The sequence below is a fragment of the Canis lupus genome, chromosome 9 (genome assembly GCF_003254725.2).
Source record: "Canis lupus dingo isolate Sandy chromosome 9, ASM325472v2, whole genome shotgun sequence".
NCBI lineage: Eukaryota > Metazoa > Chordata > Mammalia > Carnivora > Canidae > Canis > Canis lupus.
This window is the reverse complement of record NC_064251.1, coordinates 54,201,789-54,218,815: the sequence shown is the minus strand read 5'-3', so window position 1 is coordinate 54,218,815 and position 17,027 is coordinate 54,201,789. Positions and strand designations below refer to the sequence as shown.

General features: G+C 41.7%; 1 protein-coding gene across 7 annotated transcripts in view; it reads left to right on the top strand.

Moving 5' to 3' along the window:
* Window positions 1-17,027, top strand: part of NUP214 (nucleoporin 214) — a 103,984-nt gene that overhangs the window by 2,081 nt on the left and 84,876 nt on the right. For 6 of the 7 annotated variants that reach the window (XR_004818844.2, XM_049114400.1, XM_025475506.3 and 3 more), the window contains exons 2-13: window positions 596-791; window positions 1,386-1,537; window positions 2,558-2,756; window positions 3,630-3,700; window positions 4,854-4,917; window positions 5,380-5,483; window positions 6,531-6,637; window positions 7,289-7,355; window positions 10,398-10,524; window positions 11,629-11,790; window positions 14,673-15,120; window positions 16,838-17,010. Coding sequence is in view for 6 of the 7 variants with exons in the window: in XM_049114400.1 (XP_048970357.1) it covers window positions 596-791; window positions 1,386-1,537; window positions 2,558-2,756; window positions 3,630-3,700; window positions 4,854-4,917; window positions 5,380-5,483; window positions 6,531-6,637; window positions 7,289-7,355; window positions 10,398-10,524; window positions 11,629-11,790; window positions 14,673-15,120; window positions 16,838-17,010 (1,870 nt within the window). In the remaining variant the exon portion in view is untranslated. Of the gene's footprint in view, window positions 1-595; window positions 792-1,385; window positions 1,538-2,557; window positions 2,757-3,629; window positions 3,701-4,087; window positions 4,158-4,853; window positions 4,918-5,379; window positions 5,484-6,530; window positions 6,638-7,288; window positions 7,356-10,397; window positions 10,525-11,628; window positions 11,791-14,672; window positions 15,121-16,837; window positions 17,011-17,027 lie in introns of those variants that run through there. The other variant, XM_025475510.3, reaches the window with a different exon arrangement.

Genomic DNA, 17,027 nt, shown 5'->3' with positions numbered 1-17,027 from the left:
TCAATATTTAACAACAGTTATTAAGCACCACCCTGGGTCATGAGACAGTACATAGCATGAAATAGGACAAGATTATGAATTTTGAAGTGCAGCATGTGTGGTGGTTAGGGCAATAAACCAGGAGTTCAGAAAAGGAAAGGATCGGTGTGAGCTGGGTTAGTTAAGGCAGGCTCCGTGAAAGAATTTTTAAAACTTCATTTCATTCAATAAACGTTGATAAGCCCTATGCCAGGTACTACAGTACACGCAGGCAGCTTAAAAACCGCTGAGCCACACAGTCCTTGCTTCAGGGTAATATTTATTTTTCTTTAGGTCTATTGGAATATAATGACAGAGGGATCCCTGGGTGGTGCAATGGTTTGGCGCTTGCCTTCGGCCCAGGGTGCGATCCTGGAGCCTTGAGATTGAGTCCCACATTCGGCTCCCTGCATGGAGCCTGCTTCTCCCTCTGCCTGTGTCTCTGCCTCTCTCTCTCTGTGTCTCTCATGAATAAATAAATAAAATCTTTAAAAAAAAAATGAAAGGAATGTAACAACAGACCTGATTTTATTTCCTCTTTTCCCTGAACTAATCTTGGTTTCATCCCCCACAACAGGATTTTCAGTTTAGAGCACTGAAGAAGGTGAGAATCTTTGACTCACCTGAGGAGTTGCCCAAGGATCGCTCAAGTCTGCTTGCCGTGTCCAACAAATATGGCCTGGTCTTTGCTGGTGGAGCCAGTGGGTTGCAGATTTTTCCTACCAAAAATCTTCTGATTCAAAATAAACCTGGTGATGATCCCAATAAGATAGGTAAGTTACTTATTTTTTGTTGCACGGTAGAGAGAGGAGTGTAGTGAAGTGCTAATGTTGTCTCGTTCCCAAGAAATCATTCTAGTATATGAAATAAAACTGCTATTAGTCTTCATGTTGATCTCCAAGAAGATTAAGTTCCAGGTAGTTTGCTGGAAGCCTTTCTGGTTGTTTTCTTTGGTCCTTTTGGTGAGTTGTTTCTCAGTGCTCAGAAGGAAGAAGAATTGACCAGTCCGCCATGCTTTTTATTTTTGTTCAGTTGAACTTGGGTTCTGGATCTCTAGGAGAAGGGTTTTTTTTGCATGGCATTTTAGTTGGCACAATAGTGCCGTCCAAATAGGAAGCATTGTTGTGAAAATAGAGGTACGGGACATTATTTTTAACAAGGGGAACAGCCACAGTTTCCTTGAGGAAGAGTCTGGGTTATTTAATGCATCACTGTACATCTGTAAGAAAGCTAAGATTTAACTGCATGACCAAGTATCAAAATGTGCTTATATGTTTATGTAGATGTAAAAATTGTTTCACGTAAACCTAGATAAAGGGGTTGTGGCTTATGCTTCTGCTTTGTCTTTTTTTTTTATGTTTTCTTAGTTGATAAAGTTCAAAGCTTGCTGGTTCCCATGAAATTCCCGATACATCACCTGGCTTTGAGCTGTGATAACCTCACACTCTCCGTGTGCATGATGTCCAGTGAATATGGTTCCATTATCGCTTTTTTTGATGTTCGCACATTTTCAAATGAGGTAAACTACTGGCAAACCATAGTGTCAACATGAGACCTAAAAAAGATTTTCTGGTATTCAGTCATAACCTAGAAACTCCTGGATGACCCTTGGAGTCATTTTCTAGATTAAAGTATGGGTTTAAAAAAAAGTCCTTAGCTATAGAATCATAGATCCTTGCGATAGAAGGGACTTCAAGAAATTATTTCATAACATCTGCCCCAAGGTGTTTTTTCTCCTTTATATATGAGACAGCCAAAGCCCAGGTGGCTTGCCCAAGGCTGTAAAGTTAACAGTAATGTCAGAAATTCCTACATCCCAGGTCTTTGACCTCCTCTGGAGTATTCTTCCATTCCAAGCAGTTTCGTAACGATAATTGTCAATAATTTGAGTATTTTTTTTTTAAGATTTTATTTTTGTTTATGAGAGAGAGAGAAAGAGGGAAGGAGCAGGAGAGGGACAAATGGTCTCTGAGCTGAGAGCCTGACATGTGGACTGATCTCAGGACCCTGAGATCATGACCTGAGCTAAAACCAAGTCAGACACTTAACTGAGCCACCCAGTTGCCCCAATTTGAGTATTTATACTGTGTGCCCAGCTCTGTACTGATGCTTTATATGCCTTGTCCTTATTCGTATATACCACGGCCTCACAAAGTAGGTGCTGTTGTCTTCATTTTATAAATGAAGAAACAGGCCCAAAGAATTTAAACGTTCAAGAACCCAACACTATTAAGCAGAGCCAAGATTTTAATCTAGTATTTGCTCTTTACCTATTATTTTGCATTTGTGTATTCCCTTGCTGAGAGTCCCTCAGTGTGCTAGAATAATTGACTGCTGTTTTCCAAAGTTGTGTTGAAATTGTCTGTAACAAATATACTGTTGTGTAAAGCTCTTTTTTTTTTTTTTTTTTTGGTCATGGCCATGGAGAAAAGTGAAGTAATTTAAGAATACATATTCAATAATTTTCTTTGACTGTTAAATGTCTATGTATTTATTAATTTATCAATTTATTTTTGCTTCTGGGCATTTGTTTTAAAAGGCTAAACAGCAAAAACGCCCATTTGCCTATCATAAGCTTTTGAAAGATGCAGGAGGCATGGTGATCGATATGAAGTGGAACCCCACTGTTCCCTCCATGATGGCAGTTTGTCTGGCCGATGGCAGCATTGCTGTCCTACAAATCACAGAAACAGTGAAAGTGTGTGCGACTCTCCCTTCCACAGTGGCAGTAACATCTGGTGGGTAATAAAGGCTTTCACTCTGTAACATACAGTGATGGTAATCTCCTTAAAAATTAATTTCCTGAAATAAATGCAAATGGGGTTTTTTGTTGTATCTGTTGTTGTTTGGTAGAAGCAGAAAGTGTTCTTTATTTCCATAATGTTTGATACCAAACAGCAGAGTTGATTTAACTTGAATGTGCTTAGGGTTTTTGGAGAAAGAAATATTTTGGTACAGATGGTTTAGAAATGTGTTTTTGAGAATGACTGTTTCTGGACCCAAAGGGGTGGTGTGGATGGTACACTGGAAGTCATTTTTACCTCTGCGGGAAGAGCATTATAAATCTTGGATAGGAGTAAGAGAATGATTTCTTGATACTTGAAAACCTCTATTCTCCTTACCTAAAGATAACAGAGTTTTTGTATTTTCCAGCTTTCTGGACAACACTCTATTGAAAACAGATTTTTTTTTTTTAATATTTTATTTATTTATTTAGGATAGTCACAGAGAGAGAGAGAGAGAGAGAGAGGCAGAGACACAGGCAGAGGGAGAAGCAGGCTCCATGCACTGGGAGCCTGACGTGGGATTCGATCCCGGGTCTCCAGGATCGCGCCCTGGGCCAAAGGCAGGCGCCAAACCGCTGCGCCACCCAGGGATCCCGAAAACAGATTTTTAGCAGTTGATTTAATGGTCCAGTGATAAGTCGTAATTGGTTTGTATCAACAAAAGGAATTTTTTTGGACTTTTGCCAAATAAGGATGATCCTCCTGTCTCCCATGGACTGACAGAGGAACAGGAAGTGGTGGTTATATGGCTGTTTCAGTACAGACCTCTATGGTTTGCTCCATTCTCTTCAGTTCTTAATTGGCAGCATTTTCTTCTTTGCTCAGTGTGCTGGAGCCCCAAAGGAAAGCAGCTGGCAGTGGGGAAGCAGAATGGAACTGTGGTCCAGTATCTTCCTGTAAGTGTTGCCTTGGACTTCAGCACTTTTCTTAAGTTATGTACTGTTTTTGGGATGGTTTGGGAGCTCATTAGGGTTTTTTCTGTTAAAATGTAATTCATGCTCACTGCAACAAATTCATCAGTAAACTAGTGAATGCAGGAAAGGGTGGAACTCTTCCCTTTCTATCCCATAGTCCTTCTAGAGGCTCTCTCTGTGTTTTATTTAGTGGCAGCCTCTAGACATTTCTGGATGCTTATACAAATAGTGTATAGATGCATTACATGTCTACCATACACGCTGGTCATATTCTACACAGTGTTATCTAAACATTCCATCAAAACAGTTAAGGCATAGCATTATTTGGTAGCCGAGTCCATCTGAAAGATTCAGTTTCTTCAACTCTAGGCACCCGAGACAATGGATGCCCCTGTCACTCTGTCATCCTCTCCCTGGGGTCTTCCTGATATCATCACAGGTATTATTCAATATAAATTGACATAGAATCCATATATGTTACATCAGGCATGGATGGGAAGGAGGGTTCCACAGGCAGTTCTGAGGCCTGTGTTGCTGTCCATTCTTCCTTGAGAGACTGTTCTTGGGTGTAAAGCAGAGAATGTAGTTTATGGGTTTGAGGTGAAGCTTTTATTTCTTGTTATTACAGAAAGTTGTTATATGAGATTTGGTACATACTCTTAGGGCGGTAGCCTCTAAAAAGATAACTGGCTTAATTTTATTGGTTTGCTCTTTGCCTTTTTTGTCTTAAACATAATACTTTATCAAGGTCCTTTTCCCCAACATATTATATATGGAGCCATTCTTTTGAATGACTGCGTAGTAGTCCATGGTGTGGATGTACCATGATTTACTTCTCTATTCCGTTATTGGTGGTTGTCTGTGTCAGTGTGTGTGGCTTTGCTAGTATAAATGGTATAAGCTTGAGCATCTCCTTTCTACGCCCGAACATATTTGTGGGAGATTTCAGTAGGATGGGGTCCTGGATGGAGTCATTCACTATTCCCTGTGTTCATTTCTTTCCTGGCTGGGAAGATGAAGCACAGTGGTTTCTGGGGGGAACATACTGGATTTGACAGAGTTTCATTGGTTTAAGTTTGTTTCATTTGACCATTTGATACTCCCCCCCCCCCCCCGCCCGCCCCATCTCTTTCAGACTCTGCAGGAAAAAAAAGTCATTCCTTGCCCACCATTTTATGAGTCAGATCATCCTGTCAGAGGTAACCCATTTGCTTTTCTTATGCTAGGTCCACCTCTAATGAGGTGACACAGTATTTGCAGAAATTTCACATCATGTGATGCAGCTGCACACTCAGGGAAGTGTTAATGCCTCCTGCATGAACACTCTCATTATTATAGTTGGCTAATTAAGTCAGCATAACAATAATCCTCTGGTAGACACCTGTGTCTCATGGTAAATAATAGTAAATGGGTCCTGATATTTTATTAGAATCCTTTCAAAATTTGCCATCCTTTTATTCTGCCAGGAAAAAAAAAATGCCACTTTGGGATGATTTGGGGCTTCTTGAATTCTTTGTATTTGTGAATTATATTCAGTCAGTGAAATCTGGACCTTTTAGAACTATAGCACTCGGTCTCTTTTATCCATGGGCTGATAATTTTTTGAACATATGGGGGCTATTCCAAACATAAGATGCTTTATTAAAGTGTGTGTATTTCAGTTCTGGATGTGCTGTGGATCGGTACTTATGTCTTCACAATTGTGTATGCTGCTGCGGATGGGACCTTGGAAACTTCTCCAGATGTGGTGATGGCTCTCCTCCCGGTATGTGTGTGAAAGGGACATCTTTGGCAGCCCCGTGTGGCTCAGTGGTTTAGCGCCGCCTTCAGCCCAGGGTGTGATCCTGGAGGCCCAGGATCGAGTCCCACGTCAGGCTCCCTGCATGGAACCTGGCTTTTGCCTCTGCCTGTGTCTCTGCCTCTCTCTCTCTCTCTCTCTCTCTCTGTCATAAATAAATAAAATCTTTAAAAAAAAAAAAGAAAGAAAGAAAAGGACATCTTTATCCTTTGGGAATCATAGAGGTCTTCTAATAAAGTTCTAGGGTTAGGCTTTAGTTTCCTTTTTTTGCTGGCAGGGATGGTACAACTTCAAGCGTAAAACTTGAATGCTGTCCCGTTGCCTGAGGGCCAAAATTACAGTGTTCCTGACAAAGTTGAATTTTAAAAATATGTTTTTGAGGTCCTTATTTTAAGAACTTAAGATTTTCTATTCCCAGAGATCAGATTAGCTTTGGCATTTATTGACTCCTTCTTAGGTTCCATGTTCTGGGCTAAACTCTTCATATGTATCATTTTGTTCCACGCTTAAGACAGAGTGTGGAGTAAGTTCATCAGGCCCACCACAGACCCTAGAAAAATTATCAGAGAAGTGAGCAGTCCATCCATGCCTGTTCCATGGCCAGAAAGTGAAAAAACAGTTTGAATCCAGTTCAGTTAGTGGCCACGGCTCATATTCCTTGTATTACTCAACTCTGTCTTTATAGGATGTCTATATATTTGGACAGAGTTTTTTTTTTTTTTTTTTTTTTTTTTTTTAATATTCATGAGAAAGAGAGAGGCAGAGACATAGACAGAGGGAGAAGCAGGCTCCTTGCAAGGAGCTCGATGCGGGACTCGATCCTGGACCTCAGGATCATGCCCTGAGCTGAAGGCAGATGCTAAACTGATGAGCCACCCAGGTGTCCCTGGACAGGGATTTTTGAGTGAATTTTCTCATAAAGTGTAAATGGTTTTAGTTTTTGAGATTCTTTAACTGTGTAGAATTAAAGAAAAATTGCATGTGGGATTTTTTTTCTCCTTTTGTTTATTGTAGAAAAAAGAAGAAAAACACCCAGAGATATTTGTGAACTTTATGGAGCCCTGCTATGGCAGCTGCACGGAGAGGCAGCACCATTACTACCTCAGTTACATTGAAGAATGGTGAGCTGAGAACCCAGAATGGATTCCTTCTCTCTCTGTCGGGTCCTACCTGCATTGCTTTGTTCCCACTTTGAGATTCTTTTCTGTAGGGAAGGAGAATAGAGAATTTATGCCCTTGAACATATTTTCCTCTGAGGCTGGATAATGCCTCTGACTACTTCTGTTTCCCCAATCTTAAATTATCTGGATTGAATACTTACTAATCTTAAAAACCCCATTTTCTCAATAACCCCAGTGATGACTTATGACAATATGATATTTAAGGAATGTATTAAATGTGTCCCTTTGAGAGCAAAAACTTCCCCTTGAAAGATAGATAGCTTGAAGCAAAGCTTCTGTCCACGATTTCACCAGATCTTTCTGTTTACAGGGCAGTAGACTTAATGGAAATTCTGACTGGATTTTGTCATGTCTCTGACCTTTGTCAGAAATACATAAGGAGTTGGCTGAGTCTCCAGGGCTTTATCCTAATGAACTAAGAAGTTAAACTTTACATCTAAAATCTTCTCACCTTTCTTCAGCCATGTAGAAGACCTCACCTTCCTCCTTGACATCACACGGAAGTCCTCATGGACGCCACCGCAGGCTCAAGTTGGGTTAGAATTGTTGCTACGTTTGAATTTAACAGTCTCCTGCTTTTGTTCTTTCAAGGGATTTAGTGCTGGCAGCATCTGCAGCTTCAACAGAAGTCAGTATCCTTGCTCGACAGACAGATCAGGTAAATTTCACTCTTCGGTCACTTTTATGTGACACTTTTCTGAGAAAGATTCTTGGAGGAGTTAACTATGTGGTGAAAGTTTAGATGAAGCCACATCCTTTTGAATGAGTTTCTGGATGAGAGCAAAGCTGACACTTGGCTGATGTGACGGAGTGCCTTGGGCCATGTGGCTTGGATTTTGCATGGGACAGATGTGGGTTTCAAACTCAGCAGCTCCCCCACTGTCTTAAAAAGCTCTTCTGTCCTTTCAGGATCCACTCACGATCTGTGGAAGCATAGATATAATCAGCTTCCCACAGGAGCACACCTGGGTGTGTAGGAGGATTTTCTGCCTTGTTCTGTTTCACCACCTTTATTTACTTCCTGTTGCTTGAACCTGCCCCTTCCGTTCAGTTACCTCTAACCCATCCTTGACTAATGGAGAGAAACATGCAGACCATATCAAATTGCGACTCACCAGCAATACTTTCTATTTCACTTTGAAAAACCACCCAAGAGCTAAAAGCACTCATGTGTGTAAGCACCCACCTCCCTTCTTGCGCTCTGTCCTTGCAGACAAGAATTGGGCTGAGGTGATTGTGGTAACCCATCCTCAACCAAGGTAGGTTATGTACAGTGACCACAGAAGGACGTGATAAAAGGGAAACTTTTTTTTTTTTTTTTTTTTTTTAAGATTTATTAGAGCAAGAAAGAGTGTGCACAGAGGGAGAGAAAAACTCAGGCAGACTGGGCTGAGCACAGAGCCTGACACAGGGCTCTATCCCACAATCCCAAGATCACAACCTGAGCTGAAACTGAGAGGCAGTTTTAACTCTTACCACCCAGGTGCCCCAGGAAACTTTTCTGCTTAAAACTCTGCCTTGAGTTTAAAAATGTTGTATGCGCCCCACACACAGAGACTTAGACCTCTCCAATCATTCAGTATTTATCCCTCATTCTCTGGGTGGCAGGGTGGTCCACTATAAGTACATGGCTCTCATAGTATCTAGGATGAGCGCTTTGGGGTCACAGGCCAGAGTTAGTCTGATGTGAAGCCTTAGATTGTCTTTAAGAGCAATTTCCTATGAGCACAGCTATCTTATGTACTGACACGTTTAAAATGTACTTGTATTTTTGTTTTTTATCAGGATAATTTATGTACATGACTAAAAAATGACGTAGTGGAAAGGATTTATAAAAGAAAAAAAAAAAGATTACCCCTGCCTACTCCATCCTTATCCAGCCCTGGTTAGAGGGGAACTTTTTTAACTTGTAAATTTTTGCTTTTAAAGATTACCTCCTTATCCCTAAATAATCTTAAGGGCACCTGGGTGGCTCAGTTGGGTAAACGTCTGACTGAATTTTGGCTCACATTGTGATCTCAGGGTTGGAGATCGAGTCCTGTGTCAGGCTCTGCACTGGGCATGGAGTCTGCTTAAGATTCTCTCTCACTTTGCCCCTCCCGACCTCTAAAAACAAATAATAATCTGCTTCATCACTAGTTAACGATTATTTGTTTTAGACCTTAGGTGTTGTGGTAGATAACAATATAGCTTACATATGGCCCTCAAATCCTCCTTTCCCTTCAACGGGGTTACAGCACTGTTGTAGTTTCTTCTGCTGGTTACCTTTGTAACTGTAAGTAATACTTTTAATCTTCCATTTCTTAGTTATCACTATACCCAGTATCTCTTGACTCTCTACTTTGTGAGAGGAATACCTTCTCTCCCACTCTCGCCTTTAGCATACCTTCCCCGCTCCCACCTCACTGCTGTTCTCATCTGTAGCTTGTCTTTTGCAGAATCAAAACTGGTACTGTTGTATTCTGTTCTGTAGTAATTATTAAGTTTTCTTTATTTTGTCTATAGATTGTTTTTCTTTTTTTTAATATTTTATTTTATTTACTCATGAGAGATACAGAGCGAGAGAAAGAGAGAGAGGCAGAGAGAGAAGCAGGCTCCATGCAGGGAGCCCGACGTGGGATTCGATCCCGGGTCTCCAGGATCATGCCGTGGGCTGCAGGCGGCGCTAAACCGCTGTGCCAGCAAGGCTGTCCTATAGATTGTTTTTCAAACTTGATATCAACTTTATTTACATTATTATGAATGCAATTATTATTCACACCATAGCTAAGTCATGGAGTATGATTACATTCCCTTTCCTGAAGGGCTTTTTGTTTTCTCTCTGTTATTCATAGAGCATTATTTCCTTTTGAGTTGTGCTGCCCAGTTTTGGTCAACACTGAAAGTTAGACAAATGTGTGGTTTTTAAAAATCAGATCATAGGGATGCCTGGGTGGATCAGCAGTTGAACGTCTGCCTTCGGCTCAGGGCGTGATCCCAGGATCAAGTCCCATATGAGTGCTTCTTGCAAGGATCCTGCTTCTCCCTCTGCCTGTGTCTCTGCACCTCTCTCTGTGTCTCTCAGAGTGAATAAATAAAATCTTTAAAAAAAAATCAAATCATGTATTGGCAGGAATATAGCCCATTCAAGCACAGACATAAGCAGAAGAGTTTATTGGAAAGACTCAGTGGTTTCTCAAGAACCCTGAAGGCAGGAAGGGCCCCATGGGAGGAACAGATGCCAAGATCTGGGAGGATAAGAACTAAGGGTAATTCTGTCCATTAACAAGTGGGCATAGGGCATCTGGCCAGCCCTACAAGCCACATTGCTCAAGACCACAGTAGCAATCAACTGGAGTTCCTTGTGCCAATCCCACATTTCCAGGAGCAGCTAATAACTGTTTGGTGCAGGTATTAGATTTATCCACCACGTTTAGGAATGTACCTAGTTGGGGTAGACAGTACTTGGGAAAGTGTTCACGATAGTGGTTATTCACAAGGCAGGTACTTGGTATACCAGTAACACATGGGTTAATTTGGAAAATTAACCCCTCACTTGCTAGGATGCCCGTTGCTTTTAGACCATCTTCCCAAATTTCAGAGTCTGGTCAACACATAAATCTAAACCAAGTGAATTGTCTTCTCTCCTTTTTGAAATATGGGAGGACCATTGCAAAGCTCTAACCAACATAGCTTTTTCATCTTTACTTCTTTTTTCCAGATTAATTGGGAATCTTGGCTCCTAGAGGATTCCAGTCGAGCTGAACTGCCTGTGACAGACAAGAGTGATGACTCGCTGCCTGTGGGAGTTGCCATAGACTATACTAATCAAGTGGAAATCACCCTCAGTAAGTGTGGCCTGATGTAGCTCAGTGCAAAAGTGGTCGTGGTTGATATTGAAATCCTGTTCTGCGTGTTCATGACAGAATCTACTCTGCGGGGCACTTAACTCCTGGTAGTGCATTGCTACTTGAAGAATGATACAGAGTGCATTGTGACGCCACTAGATTAACTTGATTGACATTCATTGATAAGACAAAAGCCAGACTCTGTGCGTGTGTGTGTGTGTGCGTGCCTGTGTGTGTGCGCACCCGTGTGTACACTCACGCATGCCTATCTCTGTGTGCTTTCATGTATAGGTGAAATCTAGAACAGAAGGGTCTCATTGCCTTGTTTCTCCAAGCATTCCAGTTTCCCAGCGGCCTCCCACAGAAACAGCACCCTAGTTCAGTACTGCGTAACAGTGCTTGGTTTAAAGACACAGATCAGAGAATGGGGACCTCAAGCACTTGGCTTCCAGGGCAGGCCTGAATTTGTGCTATGAATGGGTCTTCTCTCTTGGAGCGAGATAGGGCTGCAGTCTGTGAGATGCACCAGTATAGTGGAACTCATGCCCTATGCTCTTTGGTACTTCAATTTAGAGAGGTGTCATTGTTGAGCACCACTAAGTTCCTTCCTGTCCTTTCCCTGGTAAGATTATTTGGTCTCCTTAGTTCATTTATTCTGAGTCTCTTCAAGTCCTAATTGACAAAATACATCTTAGGATTGAACTGTGAATGAATATAAAGTAGTTTGACTTACCTTTCTACGTCCTGTGTATTTTCCAAAGTGTGTAGTCTGTCACTTTTCTGCTAGGCCAGCCCCCTCCTAGAGACACCTGTCTTGGGACATCATGAACCCTGAGACACTCGTCAAAGTCTCAGGAGCTCAGGGACAGTCACAGCTGCCATAGGACTACTGGAACTTCCCTGCAGGGTCTGGCATGATGGTAGCCACTGAGAATGGCAGTAGTTCTCTTTCAAGAGCCAGTGCTCTCGAGGCTGTTCAGATATGAATCAGAGCAAACAGTCTTGAGCTACTGTTGGGGCAAGTCTACTATAGCCTTCTTGCTTAGAATAGTCTTTGCCTTCGGGACTTGGTTCATTTTTCACTTGTGCTTATTTTCTTAACAGATGATGAGAAAACTCTTCCTCCTGCTCCAGTTCTTATGTTACTTTCAACAGACGGTGTGCTCTGTCCATTTTATATGATCAATCAAAATCCCGGGGTTAGGTCCCTCATCAAGATGCCAGAGCGGCTCTCGTTAGAAGGAGAGCGACAACCCAAGTCGTCAGGTACGTGCCTCTTTCTGCTCTGTCACAGAGGGAGTGCCATGGGCTCGTTCTGGACCATCCCCAGGGATGAACACTGTGTAGGGACACATAATGATCCTCTTCCTTGAGCCAGTCTGAACGAAGCAGGGACTTTTCCTTGAACACACGCACATTCTTGCATCCTCTCACCCACAAGCTTTATTCTCCAACCTTTACTTTAGAGAAAAGGAAACTCAGCCAAATGAATCCCATCAGGTAATCTACCAACAGTATCCTGTTACAGCACCCTGTATCGTATGGTCTGAATCCTACCAACATGTTTAGTCCCAGAGGATTGGTTACATATGTCTTCGTATGTGCATACCGTGAATGCCACGGAACTTAAAAATGTTGCATTTGTTGACAAAGCTGTAGTCGAATGTATCATGAAAAAGCACTGTATGCTTTATGATTTCTTTCTCATTGAGAAAAAAATATGTACATAGGGAAAATACTAGCAAGTTGGATATTAAAATCTAAATAGTGGTTATGTCTGGGCAGTGGGAACATGGTGATTTTATTTTTGTTTATATTTAATTTACTTTAGGTTTTTCTCCCCTCCTCTTTGAAAATATTGCTTGAGTAGTATATGTTTATTGGAGGAAAATTAGAAAGTACACAATCATTTAAGAGCCCATCAGTCATCAAGCAATAGCCATAGTTATTAACATTTTGGTCCATATTCTTCATATACATAAATGCACACATGTAAACACTAATTTTCACAGTGACAGTATCACTTGTGAGAGCAGGGTGATGTTTACTTCTGAGCACAGTCCAGTGTGAAGGACTTTGCTCCTAGCCCATCAAATCCTCTAGCACAAGCAGAGGCTAGTTTTATTTTTTGCCTCATGCTTGGTCCAGAGGTGGTAGCCATGTTTAGATGAGCAGAAGAGAGCCATTGAAGGGGGAGAAAGTAGCCTGCCAGTTATAGCTAAAGCCCAGGGGGTAGACCCAGAAGACACAAATGGTTCTGCTCATTTTTACGCTACCGCTCCACATTTGCTTTGGTGAATGATCAGAAGTAGCAGTGCGGCAGTTTTCATATGTTCAGTTCTATTTTCAATTAAAGTGCCTCTAATTTCTTTCGGGTCCTATATGTACTCTTCATGTTGGTCTACTGAATGTGTGTGGAAGTGACAAATATCTATATGTTTGTGGTTTGTTTTTTGTTTTTTTTTAATATTTTATTTATTTATTCATGAAAGACACAGAGAGAGAGAGAGGCAGAGACACAGGCAGAGGGAGAAGCTGGCTCAATGTAGGGAGGGAGCCCGATGTGGGACTCGATCCCGGGTCTCCAGGATCACGTCCCGGGCTGAAGGCAACACTAAACCACTGAGCCACCTGGGCTGCCCATGTTTGTGTTTTTAAAGAAGTTGGTGGTTGCTGGTTCCCTATTTATTGTGTGAAAGAAATATTAACAATAAATTTGCTTGCATTATTATGCTTCCATAAAAGTGACAATTCACTGAGGTCTTCTTTTTTAGAAGTATTTTTATACTTGTAAGTGTTTCATTACTTTTGACATAGTGAAGGTAAATTTACAGCTCAGACAGTTTGGAAGAGTGGAGACCCACTAAAATAAGTTTATTGATTTAAAAAAATACTATTTTTTAATATATTTATTGAGTTAATTGAATTTGGCAAATTAACACATTTATAGAAAGTTGGGAAAATAGAAAAAAATTTAAACCTGCCCTCCTCTTCTCGTGTTTTTTTCATAAACATCTTTCTTCGTTGTTGTAATTCTATTGTATATACCATTGGTGTGTAGGTTTTTAATTTAAATTGTGTTTCTGTGTTCTTATATAATCTTTGTGATTCACATAAAAGAGTGCTTACTATTCCATTGAACATCTTTTAGCATTTGGGTTGTATTAAATGTGTTTTTCATGTTAGGTTATTTTTGTAGGCTTTATTCTTAGAAGTGGGATTTCTGAGTCTATTTTTTATGATTTTTTGAGACAATGCTAAAGTATTTTCTAAAAGATTATGCTAAATTTGGTGCCTACTAGTGATAAAAGTTTTCAGGTTCATGTTACCCTTCCAAGCATAAGGGGTTATACATATTTAAATTTTAAGGACAATAAAAAATATGCCTTATTTAAATTTGCATTTTTTTGATTACACACAGATTGAATGTATTATTTTATGAATTAGGTTCTCAGCTTATATCGTAGTCTTGGAATTTTTTTTTTGAAATTTCTTTATCTCAGTTTATGTGAGTTTTTTTAAAAATATAAAACATATTTGCTACAGATTTTTAAAATTTCATTTACCTTTTATGTAACTGTTTTTACACAGTCAAATCTTCATCTTTTCCTTTTGTGATTTTTTTTTTCTTTTGGTCACTTCTAAATTTCAGGTTGTTAGATTCAGTGACTTCACTCACTTTTTTGTCTCCTTTGTTTTGAGATGTATGTATACGTGAGCTTTTGTATACGTGGACATCTTTAATTTAGCTGGAATTGCTTTTAGTAACTGTTATGAAGTGGAGGTCTGAAGGGAAGTTTTTTCCTGATTGCTGTGAAATGTTGCAGAATGGTTTCTTTTTCCCTATAACACCGAGACACGCATTTTTCCTCTGGGATTCAGCTGTGTGTCCATGAAGTCCTGTTAACTTAATGCCTTTCCCTGTCTCTCTTTTCCTCTAAAGTTTTGTCCAACTTACTATGTGGAAAGTTTGCTGTGGCAGGTCCCCCATCAGCCCTGCTCTCTTTTCTCCCCCGCTCTTGAACTAGGACCTTTCTTTCTGTCTTCCCTCCGCTGCGAGTTTCTTTCCACTTGCTTTCTGCCGTATGGACCTCCACTGTTGCGGTGCTAACTTCTGTCTTCCTTTTTCTCCATTTCATTTACTGCAGGCAGTACTCCCACTACGCCAACCTCCTCTCAAGCCCCACAGAAGCTCGACACGCCAACCCCTGCAGCTCCAGTCTCTGGCCCACCTTCGTCACTGGCTGCCTCCCCCTCCACCTTCTCTGTGCCTTCTGCTGTTGGAGCCCCTGCCGTGTTCTCCTTTGGTTCTTCATCCTTGAAGTCATCTGGTTCTGTCCCAGGGGAGCCCCCTCCATATTCCAGTGGCTCTGTCGCATCCACCTTTTCTTTTGTTCCCCCTCCTCAAGCCTCCCTAGTGCCCACCCCTGTGGCCTCTCCCATGACACCATCTGCAACCTCGTTCTCCTTTGGATCCTCGGGGTTTAAGCCTACCTTGGAAAGCACGCCGATGCCAAGTGTCTCTGCTCCAAATATAGGACTGAAGCCTGCTTTCCCACCCTCAGCCTCTGCAGTCAAGGTCAACCTTAGTGAGAAGTAAGTAACACTTGAAGAAAGTTCGCTGCTTCTGTGGCATTAGTAGAAACATCACGTTGTTCCCTGGAAGTAGAGTCACGGTGGGTGGAGTTACAATAAATTTTTTCTTTTTCCTGTTTTCCAAAATGGTAACTGCAAATGGTGAGAATTCAAACATAAAAGGTTTGCATCTAATCAATGGATGGAGTCCAGGAGTCTCTTAGATAATTTTTTTTTAATCATTATAAGTTTATGTTTATATGCTGGTTTTTGCTTTTCAGATTTTAAATATAGAAGATATCCCTATCTTTATTTTGTTTTATTTATTTAGCTTGTTTTTTGAGAGAGAGCAAGCACAGGGAGGGGCAGAGGGAGAGGGAATCCCAAGCAGGCTCCACACCCAGTTTGGAGCTGGACTCTCGGGGCTGGATCTCACAACCCTGAGATCATGACCTGAGCCAAAATCAAGAGGCAGACCCCTAACCAACTAAGCCACCTAGGCACCCTGATAATCCTTATTTTAAAAAATGAAGCAATAAGGAATATACATCCTGGGTTGGGGGAGTGAATCTCTTAGAATCCTTCTGTCCCTTTACTCTGTGAACTGCTCTGTGACAGCCACTACGACGGTCTGTGAAGTTGTGCCCGTGTCAGGTGACTTCCCTGTGCAACAGTCCCCAGGGGCTTCTCACTGCTCTTCCTGGATAGTCCATAACTCCTTAACATGGTCCTCGGTTTCTTCCACGTGTGGGTCCTACCAGCTCACTCACATCCCATTTTGGACTTCTTTGTCTGCATCTTATGTTCTCCCTGCTGGAATGCAAGCCTTCTGCAGAAAGTGATCGCTGATACCCCATAACCCTCCCAAGCTTTCCTGCTCTCCTTTGCTGCCTTTTGTTGCCACGGAGGCAGTGCTGGCTGTCACCCTTGCTGCTGCCATTGTCACACAGCCACTTCATTCTAACGGCTGCCTAAGATTCTACTTTGTAGGGGAATCCCCTGGGTGGCTTAGTGGTTTAGCGCCTGCCTTTGGCCCAGGGCGTGATCCTGGAGTCCCGGGATCGAGTCCCACATCAGGCTCCCTGCAATGGAGCCTGCTTCTCCCTCTGCCTTTGTCTCTGCCTCTCTCTCTGTGTGTGTCTTTCATGAATAAATAAATAAATAAAATATCTAAAAAAAAAAAAAATTCTACTTTGTAGCCTCACTGTACTGTATGTGGCCAGTCGGCTCATGCTGGATAATTTAGATTGTTTACAGGCTTTTGCCCTGTAGGTAAAACTTAACTTTCCATGCCTATGAGCACCCTAAAGGTAGTGATCTGCTTTCCTCTGCCTTTCTGACTCCCCAGAGGAGGTGAGCGCCCCAAAGTGAGTTCTCAGTAATTTCATCGGCAGGACAATACTAGACATTCCTAAGTGTAACAGAGTCCTAGCCTCCTTTTTTTTTTTTTCCACTTGGTTTGATAGAAGGGAAAATAAATATTTCACAACCTGATAAACTTCATTTTTCCTTTATATAAAGAGCTCATTATAATTCATGGAATAGTTGACTCCTTAGTACACAGAGGATAAGATAAATGTTTCCTTGCAGCGTTCGCTTTTTATAAGAAATAGCTAAACATTATGTTTCACAAAGAAAACTATAGGAGCCGTAAGTTATCCATTGGTGGCATTGCTCATGATCAATGTGAAGGAGCCTCCTTGAGAGCGCTTCTCACACAGTTGGGCCGCCGTTTCAGGTTCACTGCAGTGGCTCCCTCCGCTCCTGCCATCAGCTCCCAGGGTGCACCCGCGCTGCCGTTCCCCTCCACCTCCAAGCCAGCCGCTTCTGGACCCCTCAACCACCCCACGCCCCTCTCAGCACCACCGGGCTCCGTGTCTTCAAAGTCCTCAGTCTCCCCCTCGGCATCAGGTATGATTTGAAGCAAA